This window comes from Pleurodeles waltl, chromosome 4_1 (assembly GCF_031143425.1).
Source record: "Pleurodeles waltl isolate 20211129_DDA chromosome 4_1, aPleWal1.hap1.20221129, whole genome shotgun sequence".
NCBI lineage: Eukaryota > Metazoa > Chordata > Amphibia > Caudata > Salamandridae > Pleurodeles > Pleurodeles waltl.
The window spans coordinates 1,016,223,175-1,016,242,637 of record NC_090442.1 but is presented as its reverse complement, the minus strand read 5'-3'; the positions used below and the strand labels follow the sequence as shown (position 1 = coordinate 1,016,242,637).

The 19,463-nt window shown below is 43.7% G+C and overlaps 1 protein-coding gene across 8 annotated transcripts in view; it reads right to left on the bottom strand.

The window, feature by feature from the left end:
- The window catches only part of CADPS2 (calcium dependent secretion activator 2), a 1,861,089-nt gene that overhangs the window by 1,438,938 nt on the left and 402,688 nt on the right, over positions 1-19,463 (bottom strand). For all 8 annotated transcript variants that reach the window (XM_069229895.1, XM_069229888.1, XM_069229890.1 and 5 more), the window contains exon 6: positions 4,031-4,152. In XM_069229895.1, coding sequence (XP_069085996.1) covers positions 4,031-4,152 — 122 coding nt within the window. The remainder of the gene's footprint in view (positions 1-4,030; positions 4,153-19,463) is intronic.

Here is a 19,463-nt window from a genome sequence, read left to right as displayed (position 1 = left end):
ATATGATGCATACTACTGGACTCATATGAAGGTAACTTTGAAACGAATTGCACATCACATGGGTAACACGAGGATTATAATAAATGATATTATTATTTTTATATAATGGGAAATATTTGAAGACGACATGGAACGTAGTAGTCCCTGTTCGTATATACACGCCAATTTGTGTGATGCAGGTATCATATTAGTCAAAGAGAAATGAAGACAGTGGTTTATTGCAGTGCCAACGTCAAACCAGTGTAGAACTTATTTATAGATAGCAAGGAGAGTTTATGATGGGGGAAAGAGGAGTATGAAGGTTTTACTATGAGGCATAGGCAGTAAAAGTCAAAGGGGAATTTAAGTTGCCAGTTTTCTCCAGATTTATGAGAGCGGAAATTAAAAATAGGCAGGTCAATGTTTACGAGGTATATAATCAGGTCAGAGGTAGATACTTCTTTTTATAGGGGTTTGAATGATGAGGAGGGGCATTTTCTTAGCTTTCTGCAAACATTGTTCCCGTTGTAGTGCGCTAAGCTTGAGAAGCAGTGGAATAGGATTCTATTGCAGCAATGATGCCTGCGGCTCTCTGATCCGAATATTTCTTCACCAGGGTGTGTATTTTAGGTGTTTCAGAGATAGGTGGTGCTAGTTGTGCTAGTTAGATCCAACAGGGACATTTCTCTCAGGCGTAGTACAAGCACTTGAAACAGGCCACCCCCACACACATGTGTCTAGGAAAGAGGCTTAACAAGCTTATTTGTTGGAAATTTGCCGTTTTTACAGGGTTTCCTATGATTGTTTTAACCCTATTTTTGTTGGCTGTAGACGACTGTGCACTTTAGCCCTGCTAACCAGTGGTAACAGGATTGTGCTCCTCTCTTTAAACATGGTAAAAGTGGTACACTCCTGATTAACACATTTCATTTACTTATAAGTCACTAGTACATGTACATATACCCAGGGCCAGTAAATTAAATACTGCCAGTGAGCTGCAACACTTATTGTGCCACCTGCTGTAGTAGCCCTGTAAGGCAGGTCTTCAGGCTTGCTACTGCAGCCTGTGTACCCAGTTTTAAACTGTCTTGAACACTCAAGATAAATCTTTTGCCAAGCCTAAACCTTCCATTTTAATACTTATAAATCACCCCTCAAGTAAGCCTTATAAGCTCAAAGGGCAAGGAACATGGTATTTAAAAGTGGGACATCTGGTGGGGGGACTGCAGGGGCTTGCAAGCCAAGCATGTCGGATGCTCTGTAAGTGGGCTCCACACCGCCACAATCATTATCCATCGACACCCATGACTTCCCCCGGGATCTCATGGATTGGAGTGAGTCCCAGGACATGGGGAACCTACAGATCCCCCTGAGGGCTGGCAATTGTGAGGGGAAGCGACATCCGTGACCCAGTCTTGTTTCCTCGCACTGAAGCCTAGGCTAAGATACACCAACGATGATCACCAAGAGATCGCGCTCCCTGGAGAGGCCGCTCCAGACGGCTCCTCACTTGAATGCTGTGGCTGCCTGAGCCTGAGGCCCGGGATCCCGGGGGGTCAGAGGCAGATGGCAATGGTGATGGCTCAGCTGATCGGGGTGGCCACTGTGGGGCATGGTCCTGCCTGTACAGCAACCCGCAGAGGATGCTGCAGCCTGCTGAAAATTGAGGCCCCAGCAGGCCGGAAGGAATGAGTCGCGGGCCGGCCTGAATCAAGACCTACAAGGGGACCAGTTAGCATACTGTGGGAACCTGCTGCTTTCACAATAGACATCTGAGGACGTAGCCCCAAAGCTCCCTAGGCCCTTTTGAAAACTGCCTGATCCCTGGCCCTAGGGCAGGCCACTGGATCCTCGTGACTAAGACACATGTGGAGAAATGGTGACAGGGCCTTGAGCCCTGAGGACTGTGGGGTCCACTGTGTGTGTGTGGAGGGGGGAGGTCGCCCCCCAGTCACACTCCCTCCCCCTTGTGCTCTCCTCCCACATCCTCCCCACTGGCAGCCCATTAGCGGAGACAGAGTGACTGGGGCCTCTCTGGTGGGAGTGTTCCTGGTTGTCCCCACTGGTATTACACCCCTCCCGGCTGCAACTTCCTGGCAATGTTGTCCCCTTCCACCAAGCTCTGTGATGGTTGCCGCATGTGTCCCCTGTGAACTGTGCCACCATTGTGCGACACAAGACCTGAGCTGGGAGCCTGATCATTCCTGTGGGCTTTCGCCTGGGGGAGCGCTCCATGCTATAAGCACTCGGACGCGGGGCCATGCTGATGAGCTCCTGTGTGGTGTTGAAATTGAAGCGTGGCAATGGGTGCTGGCTAATGTGTAAGGGGTTGCACCTCCAGTGTAGGAATGACAACTGCCAACCAGGGGCAATGTCATGTGCTTAGCTTTGGGGACGGATATATCACCTGCACATTATCATGGCACGTGACAAGCCCTCAGGATCTGTGACCCAACCAAAGGTGCACAAATACACTAAGCAACTTGTGACATCAGAGGAGGCTAGTGCTGCAAGAGGAGAAGATGTCTGATCTGATGGCCTCCAAACGACCTCGATCATACAAGCTATCCAAGACCTCAAGGTAATGATAGAGGGCAAAATGAGGGAGTTGAAAGTTGACCCATCACTTACTTGATAGGACTTACGAAACACAGTTGATAGGGTCACAGACGTGGAAGGTAGAGTTTCTAAAACAAAGGGTACTGTCAAAATGCTAGGGGGGTACCCAGAGTAGCAGAGGTGAAAGACCTCCCAAGGACTGCAACACTGACCAGCAGCAATGGAAACAATGACAAGAGCGCATGGCCCGTTCACTGGGCTTGTACGGCTCTCAAGGGAGGTAGTTGGGTTCAGGGTCCAAGATGGAACTTACACAGAACACTGGCGCACCTGATCCCCTGCTCACCTCTCAGAGACTCCCTGCTTGACTTCTTCTGTGAACACCGGTGAGTGTCTAATCATTTCATATGAAACTGATTGGTAGTGTGGGGGATTGGCTGGTAATCTATGACCCGGATTGTTTTTTCTGTACTAGTTGTTTTAAATGCAAGCTGGGGGGGAAGGAATTGAGGTGGGATTCCTTTGGGCAGGGATTGCATAGTAGAGGAGACAGACACCTCAGCATAGCCTACTTGTCTATTGTCCCGAGTTGTACCACAACCGGTACTCCTTGTTAGGGAAGTATGGGGGGTTGTTGGGTTGGTTCTAGGGGTGGGTTCTTTTCTTTCTCTCCTTTATGTTTAGGCTTGGCTCTGGCACATATCTCTAATCTCAACAACTCGTCATATAATACACACACTCGATTATGGGGCTTTGACACAGATCTGATGGTCTTATGACTGAACACCACATACCAACTTTCGCGAGATAGCTCGCTGTTCTGTCATGGAACGACTATGATCTCCTGGACAAAATAAAGAGGGGGGGCAGTTATGCAAGCTGCACACAGATACAACCCAGACATACTCCTCTTGCAAGAAACATATCTCATGGGCAATAAAGGGTTTGCTAGGGTGTTTCACACAGGGTTGAGAGGGGTGCCCATACTGCTGAAGAGGCAGATCCCCCTAGTGGTGTGAAGGGAATGGCATGATAGGCTGGGACACCATTTGGCAGTAACTGGGAGGATGCATTTTATCAAACAGCAATATCAATATCAATAATTAATGATCGAGCCTTAGGTCCCTCTGCACAAAATGCAGGTAATTTATCACACCTCACAAGGCTAAATACTATACTAACATCATCAATGAATCTGCCAACTGGATAATTGAACACTGCATCAATTCCCTGCCCAAAGCTTGCAATTTCCAATTCCGCAGACAAGTGCTAATCTATCAACATCATCTTGAATCCCACACATTCAAATTCTAAATATATACACATATGACACTCACAATAAGCGATGGATTAATGATTGCTTGTAACTAGTTAACCCTTCCATTCTATACCTAAAATACAATCACATTGACACATGCAATGTTACTGAAATCCAGTATGATGCTACGCAATACACAAAAACATTTCCAAATGAAACACAGGAAATACTCACTGTGGTCTTGAGGCTTCCGCCTGGTCTGTCTGTAGCTTTTCCCCACCTTCCACCTCCATGGTGCAATACACAATTCGATTAGGAGCTACTGATTTCAAACCCTGCACTTCCATGACAACAATCTGTGAGGGAAGAGAGCATGATTGAATAATGTTAGGGGGCTGTGGGTCTGGGATTTCACAACAATAAATGGTGAAACTAACTACAAAGGCTGCTAATAAGAGGGATTAAGGACATTATTTATATATGCTCATGAGATGCCATATGACACATTATTCCACCAGTCAGATCTTCTTAAAAAGATTTTTTTTCCTTTATTAGTTCATCTGTGATTGTCCATATATACATTCAAGTGATAATCAAACTGGCCTTAGCCCAATTTATGGTGTGATTGTCCATATATAGATTCAAATGGTAATCAAACTAGCCATAGCCAACGCGTTTCATCCTTACGGACTTCTTCAGGGCTTACAGTCAAAGTTTATGACATTCATCTTAGCAAATTCCATCTGGCGACAACCAGCAAGGGTACAAAGGGAGAGTCTAGTAGTTCCCAAAGGTAAGAAAGGAAATCAGAATACCCTGAGATGTATCACCACCTACAGTGCCTTTTCAGATCAAGTGATGAAAATCTTAAAACAATATTGGCATCTTGTAAGAACAGACAGGGTGATTGGAAAAATTGTAAGTCCTTACCCAAGAATAACATACAAGAAAAGTAGCTCCCTGCAGGACATGTTGGTACACAGTTATTTAAATAAGAATAAAGAGACTTTCTTAGGTAGTCAACAGGGCTTTTACAAATGTGCCAGATGTAAGGCTTGCAAAAATAGTGTGAATTGTAAAACGTATACTTTACCTATGGGTAAAGAAGTCAAGATTAAAAGATTCTTAAATTGTAATTCTGATTTTGCAATATACGTAATTTGTTGCCCATGTGGGCTCCGATATGTGGGAAGTACAAATTTTCCAATGAAAAAACGAATTTTGGAACATTGGCGAGCAATCAGAAATAATGATGTGAACTATCCGGTGGCACGCCACTGTGGCCAGGTACATGGAGGGCACATTGATAAAATGTTGTTCTTTGGAATTGACAGGGACCTGCTGACCCCAAGGGTGGGTGACAGGGAACGGATTCTTAGAAAAATTGAATCAGAGTACATAATTCGATTAAATAGCAGACATCCGTGGGGATTGAACCAAGATGAGGAACTTTATGTTCATGTTGGTTAAATTGGATAATTTGCCAATAATGTCATGGTAATTTTACTATATGCTGTATTGGGGGTCCTGAAACCACATGATTATAGGTGGCTTGCATCACAGTAGTTAGGTCATACCCCCGAGGATATTTATAATGTTATGATTTCATAATAAAGCATTAATTCCAAAAGGTATGATTTTGCTTAAATGATGGAATGGCATAATGATATTGATTTTAGAAATGGATAATATGTAATGAATGGATGTACCAATTTCAAATAGAATTATTATTGATTATATGACAGGATGGGACAATACTGTAAGGCAGCTGGTTGACTTGAAGTATATTTGTTTGAATAATGGTACTAAGATTGGAGTTTAAGGTGCACTATTGTATGCCCATGAATATCTGCAGGATATTCAATTATCCCGTGGCAGAGAAGTATTTGGAGAGGAATGCAATCTCTTGGGTCATACATGCATGTATGACTCAAAGTTAAGCTCAAGTCTTTAGCAAACAGAGAAAACTAAATTGACATTCAATGCCCTCTTTTTTGATTGTGCTGTATGCAACTCAATGAAACCCGACATGTGGGACCAATCTGACAGGCATAAATGTGGAAGAGCCCTGTCCTCCAGAAGCACTGCTGATCTATGGCTCTTCACCCCTCCCATCTCTGACGCGGCACTGGTGTCCTACTAGGAAGGTTGAGAGTAAGAAAAGGTGTGCGTACAGTGCAGGGAATTGGACCAGAAACAATTTCCATGAGCTTGTTGACTTTTTGGGAGAACCTAATGACTACTCCTTCCCTGATGATAGCTCGTCCAACTCCACATGATTCCGGGAACTCACACCCCACATTAGACTACTAATCACCACTTCAACAATCCTCTTTACCAAGTTCACCAGGAAGGGCAAAATAGGGGAAGAGGAGGACATTGAAAACGTCAGTGGTACGGATCAGGAATGAAAGGTTTTAACTGTGAGACATGAAAGACTGGATGAACCATCCAAGTTTGAGGCAACCATAACCCAACAGCAACAGGATTCAACAACTGTAGAATCCGAAAAGGGCCATAAAACAGGGCTTGAACTTATTCTGTGAGAAGTGAGAGGGCTGAAATTTAGATGAAAGCCATACTTTGTTTCCTGGTTGATAGGAAGGTGTCACTTGACGTTGACGATCTGCCTTCCTTTTCATAGTCTGTTTGGAAGCCAATAGGGTGGTATGGATTAGGTCCTGAATATGGGTACTCGTCGTGCAAATGAAGTTACTGCAGGAACAGGAGGAGATCTACCAGGAATTGTGGAAAAAGCCTTAGGATGGAAACCATAGGTGCAACGAAAAGGTGTTGATCCAGTTGCGCTATGCACCGTATTATTGTAGGAAAATTCAGGTAGAGAAAGGAAGTCCGACCAGTTACTTTGAGTGGTATTACAGAAACAACGTAAATATTGTTGGAGTTCTTGTTTCAAATGTTCAGTTTGACCATTGGTTTGTGGATGAAATCCTGATGAAAGTGATATATCAATGTTCAGTAAGGCACAAAAACCTTTGCAAAAACGTGACACATACTATGGTCCTCGATCTGAAATGACCTTTTGTGGAAGGACATGGAGGCGAAAAATATCCCGCATGAATATACAACTCATTTCAGGAGCTGTGGGCAACTTCTTCAAGGCTGTAAAATGCGCCATTTTAGTAAAGGAATCAACAGTTACCATGATGACATCATTACCCGAAGAAGACAGTAGTGAACATATGAAATCTGTAGACAGGGTGCGCCATGGAGCTAAGGGAACAGGTAAGGGCATCAATAATCCTGCTGGCTTGGTTCGGGGTATCTTGGTTTGGGCACATACAGGACATGCTGTTACATAAGTTTCAGCATCGTTCTTAAGGGTAGGCCACCAAAAGGAACGTAGAAGCAGCTCCTGGGTCTTTTTAACTCCACGACGCCCAGCTCCTGGAGAATCATGGCACATTTGTTATGCCTCGGTTTGTACCTTCTTAGTAGGCAAGAAGAGAGCGTCTTGATAATAGAGGTAGTCCTGATCCTTTTGTAGTTGAGGATTCAAATTATTCCACTCTTCTAGTGGAAGGTACTGCTATTCAGATTTAACACGATCAAGAAAGGACTGAGTGACCCTGATGGTTCGGCTGGATTCGATCATGTTTGGAGAGGAGGTGTTGGCGCTTTCAGGATAACGACGGGATAAAGCATCAGCCACTAATTTCTGGGATCCGGGAATGTAGGTTATAACAAAGTCGTATTGGCTGAAAAAGGCAGGCCATCTTGCTTGACGGCTGTTTTGGCACTGGAAGCTCCTAAGACATTGTAGATTACGATGGTCAGTTCTTGCTTCGAATGGTTCTTTCGTACCCATTAAAAAATATCTCCATTCTTTACAGGCTACCTTGAGAGCAAATAATTCTCGCTCTAATACTGAATAATTACATTCTGCCTCTGTCAGTATGTGGGAGAGGTAAAAGATAGGATGTTCCAACCCATCGTCTTCTTGTCTTTGAAGTAGGACTGCACCAATGGATCTCTCAGAAGCGTCAGTGACTACTATACATTTTTTTGTAGTGTCTGGGTGTCACAATGTAGGTGCTTGGGTAAAGGATCGTCTTAAATCTTGAAAGGCCTTTTCTGCACTACCAGTCCAGACAAATCCCTTCTTCAGATTTTCTTTTTTGATAGTCTTGGTCATAAAACTTTGTTGATGGGCAAAGTCTTGTATAAACGGATGATAAAAGTTCGAGAGCCATAGGAAGCATTGGGTTTCTTTAACAGAAGAGGAAGAGGGCTAGTCCAAGATGGCTTGAACTTTGTCTTGATCCATAGCTATTCCCATCTGATAGATGCAGAACCCAAGATACTGTACTTCAGTCTTGTTAAATTCACACTTTTCTGGTTCACAATATAATTGATTCTGTCTGAGTCATTCCAGAACCTGAAGTATATGTTCAGTATGCTGTGCAGGAGTACGGGAGTATATTAGGATAGGATGTCATCCAGATAAATCACCACACTATGATTCAATAAGTCAGAAAACACAGAATCCATGAATTGTTGGAATATATAGGGGGTGCATTGGTTAGATCAAATGGCATGACTCGATAGTCGTAGTGACCAAATGGAGTACGAAAGGCTGTTTTCCATTCATCTCCTTCTTTGATACGCAAGAAGTGATAGGCACCCCTTAGATCCAGTTTAGTAAACGTCTTAGCTCCTTGGACAGCGCCCAGTATATCCCTAATCAAGCATAAGGGATAACGATCCTTGATTGTTATTTTATTGAATCAGCGAAAGTCAACACGGTGACGCACATCTTTCATTTTTTTGGGTACGAAGAAAAGAGGAGCCACTGCAGCAGATGAGGACTGGGCGATTAAACCATTCTGTAAACTGTCATCTAAGTATTCTTTAGGTACCTACTTTTCCTGTTCCGTCAAGGAATACATCCGACCAAAGGGAACCACTTCGTCCGGAACCAACGGAAGAGCACAGTCAAAGACACAATACGGAGGTAAGACGGGCTTGCTAGGCTTCTGGAAGACATCATAGTATTCCTGGTAACAACTAGGTACTCTCTGTATCGTATTAATAGAGCAGTTATTATCTTTGGGAGAAAGACTTAACCGTTTGGGGGACCAATAAGAGTTTGTGGAGGAGCAATTCTGTTGGAAAAACTGAGATGTCAAAGATATGGTTTTCATTTCCCAATTGATATAAGGGCTGTGCCGAGTTATCCAGGGTATTCCTTAAATTATAGTATGGATTGGAGAGGATATGAAATTGAAAGTAATGTTTCCTGGTGCCTACCAAAATGCAGACATAGAGTAAGTGTAGACTCCACCACTGGTCCTGAGGTTAAAGGAGAACCATCAACTGTGTGTACTTGTTCCGGCTTTTCTTTAGGAACTCGTGGAATACCTCTCTCTTTGGCCCAGGTCTCATCCAAATATATACCACTGGCTCCACAGTCTAATAGAGCAAAAAGCTGCTCTTCCTGACCTTGTGAACATTGTAACATAACAGGTAATATAAACAAGGCAGAAAAATTCTCTCTGGAGGAACATATTGAAGGTAATTATGCTCCTCCCACCCCCTTCCTCCTCACAAGGGGGTGGGAGTTGGTGTTTCCCGAAGGCCTGGAGGGCCGGACAGGACAACTGCGGATCAGAAGACCAGCTTTGCCACAATATAGACAAAGACCCTTTCACCGTCTGTCCTCCTTTTCTGAGTCGGATAAAGGACCACGGATCAGATCAATCTACATGGGTTCTTCCTCTGTAAATCTAGGTGCTTCAAGATGGACTTCGTCAGATCGTAGGCTTGTAGTATGGAGTACTCCAGGCTGGTACTGTAATCAAGTTCTTCGTTTTTCCATCTTACGTTCCCGCAATCTATACTCTATATTAATTGCTTGATCCATCAGTTCTTTCAGAGATCTAGCTTGAGTGGAATGTACCAATTCATCTTTTATTTCTTCTCGAATTCCACGGCGAAACAGGGTTCTAAAAGTGCGTTCCACCCAAGTCGTTTTAGCTGCTAACTGTTTGAAGCGGGTTATATATTGTAAGACATCCTGATCGCCTTGCTGTATATCACATAATGCTTCTTCAGCAGCTGCGTCCAACCCGGGTCGCTCGAACATCTGCTTGAAAAGTTTTTAAAAAGCATGATAGTTATTTAAGACAGGATCTTCTGCAGAGACGAAGGGGGTCGCAAATGCTAGTGCGGGGCCAGATAAGGCACTGATTAAATAACCCACCTTGGCCTTGTCAGATGAGAATTGTATCGGTCAAAAGGCAAAGAAGACTGTCAAAGAGTCCAGAAATTCCTTTATCTTATGCGGATCTCTGGAATATCGAGGTGGACACCAGAGGTAAATCCATTGGGCGGGAAGACAAGACTTGTCGTAGTGCGCTTTTCTCATCCCGCAACTGTTGTAATTCTTGAGATTATTGTTGCACTGTATGAAGCATAGCTTGTGTATTTTCTACAACATCATCCTGTGGTCCTTCCATGGTTGTCTCACATTGCTGATTCTTTTGGCGGAGCAATCTGTCACGGTCTGCACGTCACTTTCCAACATTGGCTGAAGAACTTGAAGGAGCACCCGGTCTCCTACTGGTTCTGGACTGACCAAGATAGGGGCGACCCTTTCTAGTAGCCACGATGCTGCTTGACTGGGAATGCCAAAGCAGACCGTACCCTCCAGAAGAAGTCACAGAGGGAAAACAAATCAAAAATGTGTGAAAAAACCTCTACACAGGAACTCCTGAAAAAGAAGAAAAGAAATAACGAAAAAAGGAAAAAATTTAATAATCTCTTGCAAAGAGCGACAGGAACTGGAGAAAACACAGAGAAACAGGAGCGAGGATCACCACCAAGCGGAAGTGTTTGCAACGCAAGGAAGACAAGAACTGAAGGGCTTATATACCAAGAAACAGAAAGTGAAAAACAGGAAGAAACAGTGACAACATCTTGGATTGGGAAAGGCTGAATAGAAACGAATAGGAAAAAGTATCAGTATAAAAGAAAAAAGAAAAAAGACATGCTGGGAAAAAGAACACCAAGAAGGACAACATGGACACCAGAACAAGGAAAAAAACGAAGCTGGAAGAAAAGAAGAAGAGAAAAGGAAGAAAGAAGAGGATAGTCCCCAGAGGTAAGTAAGGGAAAATATCAGGGAGGTAGGCTTAGGCAGTGGCACAACCTGGAGCACGAAATGTGCTTTCTAGGCCGCGCCTCAAAAAGAGAAACACAAAAACATGGGCAGCAGCCTGAACAAGGGATGCCGCAGTAGAGCGCAGCGTCACAGGAACAGGAGAAACAACTACCGAAAATATTCCCGATACCTATACTAGTATAGGAAAGGATAGTTTGGGAGCCAAGCTGAAAAAGCCTGAAATTCAAAGCACCACCCCTAAGAAAGGTACCAAACAAGCACAGGAGGGTTCGAAAAGGTGCTGGGATAAACAAAAACAAAATAGAGATAGAGGAAGTCAAAGAGCAGACTCTCTACACCCAGAGAACTCCAAAAGGAGATATAATTTCAGGCATAGAAAAAATATAAAAAGCTCCTGACAGATATACTGACACACCGGATAGACGTAGCGAGAGAGTGGGACAGTCATAGCAACATCCTGACAATGTGAAACAGAAGAAAGACTTACAGTGATCTTCAGACAAGAAAGAAGACAAGTCCCCACAACAAAAGACACAATTTAAAAAGAAAATATGCTTTGGATAATGTCCGCTCTCTTCCCAAGCATAAGTTGGAAATTTATGAGTTGCTTGACATTTGGCATATAGGCTGTTTGTTTTTACCAGAAACTTGGGGTAGAATAGAATCAGATCCCAACTTTATTGCAGCCTCCCCTCCAGGGTATACACATTACAGATTAGATAGACCCCGATGTAGGGGCAGAGGTTTGGCCATTATCTGCAGGGCTACTTTCACATGCGTTTGGTCTGGTCCCACTGTTGAAACGTGTGAATTGATGGCTTTTAAGATCTCTAACAGTAATGGTATCTTGCTGGAGGGCTTATTGATTTATCGGCCGCCGGGCTCTCCTACAAATTTTGTTCAAACTTGGGTCAATTTGATAGAACCTATGGTTTTGTCCCCCTAAGCAATTATCTTAGGAGATTTTAATATCCATTTTGATGAGACTTGCAAACCAGTAGTTAGGGAGTTTTTAGATCTTATGGAGGCCTTGGACTGGACTCTTAGAGTCTCAACAGCCAACCATAGCGCGGGACATATATTAGATGGGGTTTCCGCCCGTACTTCCATACAGTTGGCTGTAACTAATACTCAGTTAAGCTGGACTGATCATCATTTGTTAAGCTTTAAAATTGGTTCCACTCATCTCTCTGTTTCGTACGAAACGGAGAATAAAGTAGAGGCCATGGAGGCAGATCACAGTGGAAGAACTAGCTCCAGCCTTAGAAGAGGGTTGGGACAGGGCGAATAAGTTGGCTCAGCCCTTGCTTGATATCTTTCACCAAGGTGTTGAAACAGCCATGGCCCAATTGGCTCCTCCTAAGGTTTTGGGGCCCTGTAAATGGAAGAAGCTTAGTCAACCTTGGTTTACGAGCAAACTTAAAACTTTTCAGAGAAATTACCGGCAACAGGAGCACCGGTGGAAACTGAACCCAGTCCCAGACGAAAGGGCAGCATTAAAGTCCGCCCTTAATGCTTACAAAGCGGTGCGTTTCAAGGCCATATCCAACTTTTATACTGCTAAAGTTAAGGAGGCGCTAAACACTCCCAGAGAACTTTTTCAAGTGATAAAAACATTATCCACTCCTTGTAGGCCATCGGATCTGGAAAATTCTCAGGAGTTCTGTGAAAAGGTTGCAAGGCACTTTGAGAACAAAATCCTTCATATACACACTAATGTTGCTCCCCATGAGGCTTCTAGGGAACCTCCCTATGTGCTGTCCTCTGACCCTAGAGCTAGCTGTAAAGTCTTATCTGACTTTCATGTTCCAACTCAGGATAGCATCTGCAAGATGATTTCAGAAATAAAGTCAGGTTCCCCTTTGGATTCATGCCCCCCCTCGATTTTTAGACTGGCCCCTGACCTGATGGCTCGGGCCTTAGCCCCCATCTATCAGGAGGTTCTTGACTCTGGAATGTATCCTTCCTTATGGAAGGAGACTACAGTGGTTCCCCTGAAGAAGAAGCCAGATGGCGATAGCCAGGATCTAAATAACTCACCAATAGCGCTTCTTCCTTTTCTGGCCAAAATTCTAGAGAAACTCTTGAATAAGAAATTGGTGGAATTTCTTGGGGAAGTGGGTGCATCTGACTCCTCTCAACATGGGTTCAGAAAGGCGCACAGTACTGAGACTGTCCTGATTTCATCCTCTGATGATATTCGGAGATTGGTTGATGAGGGTCAAGCGGCCATCTTAGTATTATTAGATCTATCGGCAACATTTGATACCATTTCTCCCCATCTACTGACGTCCCGCCTTAGTCAAGTAGGGATCAGAGAGCGAGCCCTTAAGCTCTTGGAATCATTCCTGACAAACAGATGGATTACTGTAAGCTGTGGCAATTTTAGATCCACGCCTTATCTATTACCTTGCGGGATTCCTCAGGGCTCTTCTTTAAGTCCTACTTTGTTTAATCTGTACGTTGCCCCGTTGGCAAATCTCATCCGATCTTTCGGATTTATCCCGACCTCCTATGCCGATGACACTCAGCTCATCATCCCAATTAAAAGGCCCTGGGAGGAGGTTGTGGATTGGTTCAATAACTGCATGCAAGCAGTTAGTAATTGGATGAAGACTAACTGGTTGAAAATGAATGCCACAAAAACCGAAATTCTCTGTTTTGGGCTGGCAAAGGAGTTATGGAACTCAAGTTGGTGGCCTTTAGACTGTGGCACCCTCCCTGTTCCCACCACGGCCAATAGGAATCTGGGCATTCTCCTTGATGATCATTTATTGTTTAAAAATCAGGTAAATCATACCTTAAAGACATGCCTTTGGCTTATTAAAATGCTTAGAATTTTTTTTCCTTATCTCCAGCGAGAATGGAGAGTCTCAGCTATTTTAGCGTTGGTCATGTCTAAAGTTGATTATTGTAATGCCTTATTCCTTAACTTGGATAAGGCGCTGATCAATAAGTTGCAATTGGTCCAGAACTCTGCTGCTGGAGCCGTTCTTAACCTCTCGCAGTGGGCATCCGTTAGTGAAAGCCTCAAACAATTGCACTGGCTCCCAGTGGCTCAGCGTATTATTTTTAAATCACTCTGCTTGACTTATAAAGCAACTCACCAGATTGGTCCTCGTTACCTCACCACCAGGCTCTGTTGGCATGTACCTAGGAGAAATCTGAGGTCTTCCAAAGCCAACAGAATCCAGGTCCCCCGCACTCATAAAGCCAAAGGTAGTGATAAAGCCTTCACCGTGGCTGCCGTGAAATGCTGGAATTCGTTGCCTCTGAACATCAGGCAAGAACCCTGTTACTTAAGGTTCAGGAAATTGGCCAAAACATGGCTATTTCCTCGATAGCTTCTGTTTGGTTTGTGGCCTGTTCTCCCTAGTTAAGTTTCTCGTTCTCCTCCGGCTGTTCTTTTGGGAGGTTTCTATCTCTTGTCTCTTTTCCCTCTTTCCTCACCTTCTATACCATTGCTTCGATGCTCTGTGTGAGTCGGAATGCGCTTTATAAATATGACATACATACATACATACGTACAAAAAGGTGGCAGCAATTTCAATTAAACATGCCAGCAAACTTGAGAACATTGCTGAAGAACAAGACGTGGACAATGACCCTGCTGGATAGCGCAGCAGAAGTCATGATATGTTGCCAGGGTCTGAAAGATCATCTGGATGCGACAGCAACTAGCGACTTTATTGCAGTTGAGACTGCGGACTGGCGGGTTCTCCCACCCGACAGGGTTTATGATTTAAATATCCAAATTGAGGGAGATATAGAGCGCACAATTAGTGTAACATTCTGTGATGAACTTAGTTGTGATATTCTATTGAACAAAAGAGACTGGCCTCCTGAACACGTCCGTAAGCTCCCACATGGGGAAGATGTCATTATACCGTCTTTCTCTGATCTTGTTCCAGAAGCGGTAAAACGACCGTACGCAGTCAACTGGGCTTTAGCGCAGGCACCAGTGATATACCGCAACCATGTAGGCTGGGATAAGGATTCTCCTTACCATGTAATACCGATTAGGTCCACGCCCCAGCATCAGCACCAATATCCTGTTAAAAAAAAATCCAAAGCTCCAGTGAGGGAGATCCATCACTCAGCTAGAGTACCAGGGAGTAATTGAGCCCTGTGTATCTGCAATGAATAACCCGTTATTCCCCGTTGCAAAACCAGACCATTCAGATAGAATAGTCTTAGACTACAGACACTTAAACAGTCACAAACATACATATGAAATACAAAATTTAAACAGCACAGCACTACTTAACAACATAGTGCGTAAAAAATACAAAACAACCTTGGATATCTCCAATGGTTTTTTTCTGCCAAAATTTAGCACATTAAAGTCGGGACCGGAGTGCATTCTCATTCGGAACACAAAAACACTTCTGTTGTTTGCCCCCAGGCTATAAGAACAGCCCTGGGCTGTTTTCCACCTGTGTAACATCAATATTGCATGATATTGACCCTGAGGAGCTGTATAATGTGGATGACATCTATCTCATAGATGACGACCTCAACATTCATCTTGCCCGGGTCGATCGGATCGTTCTAGGATTGTCAGCCCTTGGCTACAAATTCAGTTTTAGGAAAACTAAAATAGCCTTTTCTCAGTGTATTGTTCCTGGAATATGAGCTATCAAATGAGGGTAAGAGCCTGGCCCTGCACTTTCTAGAAAAATGTGCTCAACTCCAGCCACCAAATACCATCAAGAAATGACAGGTTTTACTCTGTCTCTTCAAATTTGGCAGAACATACATTGCGGACTATGCACAATGCATCCAGCCACTCCATGACGTAATACGTCCAGATTTATCAAGTAGACACTGGATAGTAGAACACACACGCATCCTTAGAGGATTGCAACAGGATATGCTAGAAGCAAAACACTTACACACCAATGATAACCAAACAAATTTGGACATCAGAATAATTGCTGATGCCAGTGGGTTCACTTATGCCACCTTTAATGAAGGTGACACGATGCCCATAGCATATAAATCACAGTCCAATGCAGAACAATGCTTCGCACCTACTGAAAAAAATCTAACTGCAGTACAGATGGCTGTTATCAAGGAGAGGACACTTGCCTAAGGGAAACGCATTATTGTCATAACCACGATGCCAGCCTTAAAGGCCGTCAAAGCTAGCATTCCTAACGCTAAAACACTACATCCACATTGGATTCAATGGGCAACCTCCCTGACTTCCACTGATGTAGATGACCTCTTTGATCCAATACTTCAAAAACAAGAAATTCTCCACTACAAACAGGAGTATCCCGCACCTCTTGACATCTTGTCACTTGACAGATACCATACAGTTATTACACTGGTGATTCAGCACAACCAGCTGTAGGCACTACACATCAGTATTCAGCCTCTTGTGCAGCCGTGAGCAGCGTGGTGAAGGATGGTATATTCCACTCTCACAATACCTACACGCAGACCATGGGGGACAGCACAGACAGCTGATGATCTTATAGCACTTTTCCTAGTGCTAGAACATACGGGTTCAGGACAACTCACATTGATTGTCTGTGGTTCATACTACTGTGTTCAGTCCACAATGATTATCTTAATCATTGGTGTTTGAATGGGTTGAGAGACTCAAAGGGGAACACCATAAATCACAGAACTCAGGGGGTAGCTGAATTTAAGGATAAGCTACCTAGTGCTCATGTAGTCCATACATTGGTCCACCAATGTGTAGGAGAACACGTTATTGGCAACACTTTGGCTGATTAAGTGGCCAAATCCGCATTAGCTACGGCTTCTGTTGCTGTAGTGATTTGTTCACATACAAGATTGGATAATGAAAAACAGGCTGCCATGAAACCTTCGGATGAAGGCAAACCTCTCCCAAAAGCATATCCTACAAAATATTCATACCACCTCAGTGCACAGTATGTTGCCTTTGCAACAAATCCTGGTGTTGGAGATCGAGTGATCCCCAACCAAGACCAAAGATTAGATCTATTCAAAGTAGTGCATGAGGGTGTTGCCTGTACACATGCTAGTTGTGCAGCCACAATAACACTCATGCACAAATGCTTCTGGTGGCAGGGTCCATACAAACAGACCAAGCAATTTGTTCTTTGTTGTGACATTTACCAGCAGATAAAGAGCTCAAACATCAAATGCCCACCACAGACATCCCTCTTAGAGTCCAATAGGCCACTACAATGAGTGTACCTGGACCATTGTGGTCCTTTACAACCTGATGGTGTACACAAGTATATCTTAGTTGCTGTAGATTCTTGCTTTAGATTCCTGTGGGTATGGCTACAGTGGTCGGCTGACGCTCAAATTGTTATAAAAGACTTACTGTATCAGTAGGTATGAGGTTGCAGCATTCCATTCAGACCAGGGCTCTGCTTTTGCCTCTAAGGCACTCAGGGACACCATGAGGATGATGGGTGTTGAACTCAATTACTCCTCACCCTACAATCCCAAGGGTAATTTGTTTGTGGAGAGGAGGAATCGAGATCTAAAGCAGTCCTCAATGGCTAGAGTATTAGGCTCAGGTCCCAGTTGGCTTCATCACCTATACGGTGTCCAGAGAGCACTGAATAATCTGCCAAGACGGTCCTCGGGAGGACGCACTCCTTATGAGGTCTTCTTTGGGAAACCTATGTATGTCCCAGATCTAGATGGTCCTGGTTTGGTGGCAGCAGACACACCTTTTGACATAAATGAACATCTCACTGTCTTACAGGAGCTTCAGCAAATTTCATGATAATAATTCATCCACCAGTGCTGCCACTTTAGGAATAATGGATTTGCCAACAACTTCTACAGGCTGGATTCCTAAAGTCGAGGATCAGGTTCATGAGAAGATTGCTGTAAAGGAGGAATTTGGCTCATCCTCCAGAGCACCAGTCCCAGCCCTGGTGTTACAAGGCACCAGAACAATCATTTTACCACCACTGACAGGCTCTAAACCAAACAGATTTGTCTCCATCGACAACATCAAACTACATCATGTGGCTGATCCTGCACAGTACACACAGAGGTCCCTTGGGTATTTCCCGGTTCCCTCTCACTACCCAATAGGACATACCTCTTCAAAGAATAAACAACAACTCTTCTAACTACACCAGCATGTACAACAATTCTACAAACACCTCCTTGAGCATGGGGAGCACAGAAAATGAGCTTTTGCTGATCCCTGTTACCCCTTCACCGACGACAACAACAGTCCAAGATGTGGCTGTTTTCTATTCCAAGGGAACACAAACTGACAATACTGTCTACTATGAACCTCCACGCGAAGTGGATCCATCCAAAAGTAAAGGCCGGCTCCTGTGTTTACAGAGACTGCTTCTGGTTATTTCATCGACCTTGATGTCGTCTCTTCAACTTTATCCGCACCTACAACTGAAAATGTTTCAAAGCCATGTAAGCTGTACATATGGCTTGAAAATAACTATTTAGTTTATCCATGGAAATATCTGTGGATATTTCTGATATTGCTTGCCTTTCTATTATGGATTGGTTTCATGACCGTTTCCTTTCTCCTTATAAATGGTCATTATCTTCCTGAATGCTCTTCTGTTGAGCCAGTGGAGGGAGTTCTAGCTCCATATCTTTCCTCAAATAAGGTCAGAAGAGACTTGTCCCTTGTGAACATTTCAGTGGTACCAATTCCAGATGGGATTGTTTGGTCTAAAGTTCAATTTGAAATACACAAGCCTAGTGGGGTCATTCAAATTCTGTTTAGGATGACTGGGATGTTAAAACAGTTGATTCAATGCTTGCTGATCTGCCAGATTATACAGTATTTGAAAGTGATGATGTATACACTAACGCACAGAATTATGGGGAAATGTTCTGTTACAATAACTGGGGACATTACTACCTGCACCGAGCATTGGGAACACTGTTCAACTCCGCCCGTGGGGAGCCCAAAGCATTATTTAGATAAATTCACATACTTTTTTGCGCATGACATTAAAAATGCAGAATCATACTACTTCTAGTTACCACCTTCTAAAATTAGGACATTTTTGCTAACAAACACTAAAGAGATCTATTCAGATTCCTTTGTTTCACGACTTGCAGTTGAAGGATACAAATACTGGAAAAGCACTATTGATGTAAAAAGTGTATGGGGAACACAAGATTGGCAAATTCTGGGTAGGGAAGCTTTGTTTAGAGCATGCCTTATTCCTGTTCAAATTATTATATTTTTAAACAACACAGTCCAGCAGATATTCTGCCTAGGGTTAGCAAAAATGAAGGAAATGAATGCATCCAGTACCACCCCCACCCGGCCAAATTCACCAATTGGCAATTCTTCCTAAATATCACAGAGGAAGAACTAGATGCAAAGGTTCAGGCTGGTACCTATAATTTATCACTTTCCAGTCACGGCGGGTGGTTATTTTGGCCAATGGACACAAATGGGTGTCAGGCACGTTTTGTTAATTCCTCAGGGGGTTTCAAGTTTAGCTGGCCGGACCCTCGCTTTGTTCGGGTCAATACTCAGGTATAGTAACCATATACAGTGTGGGTAAACTG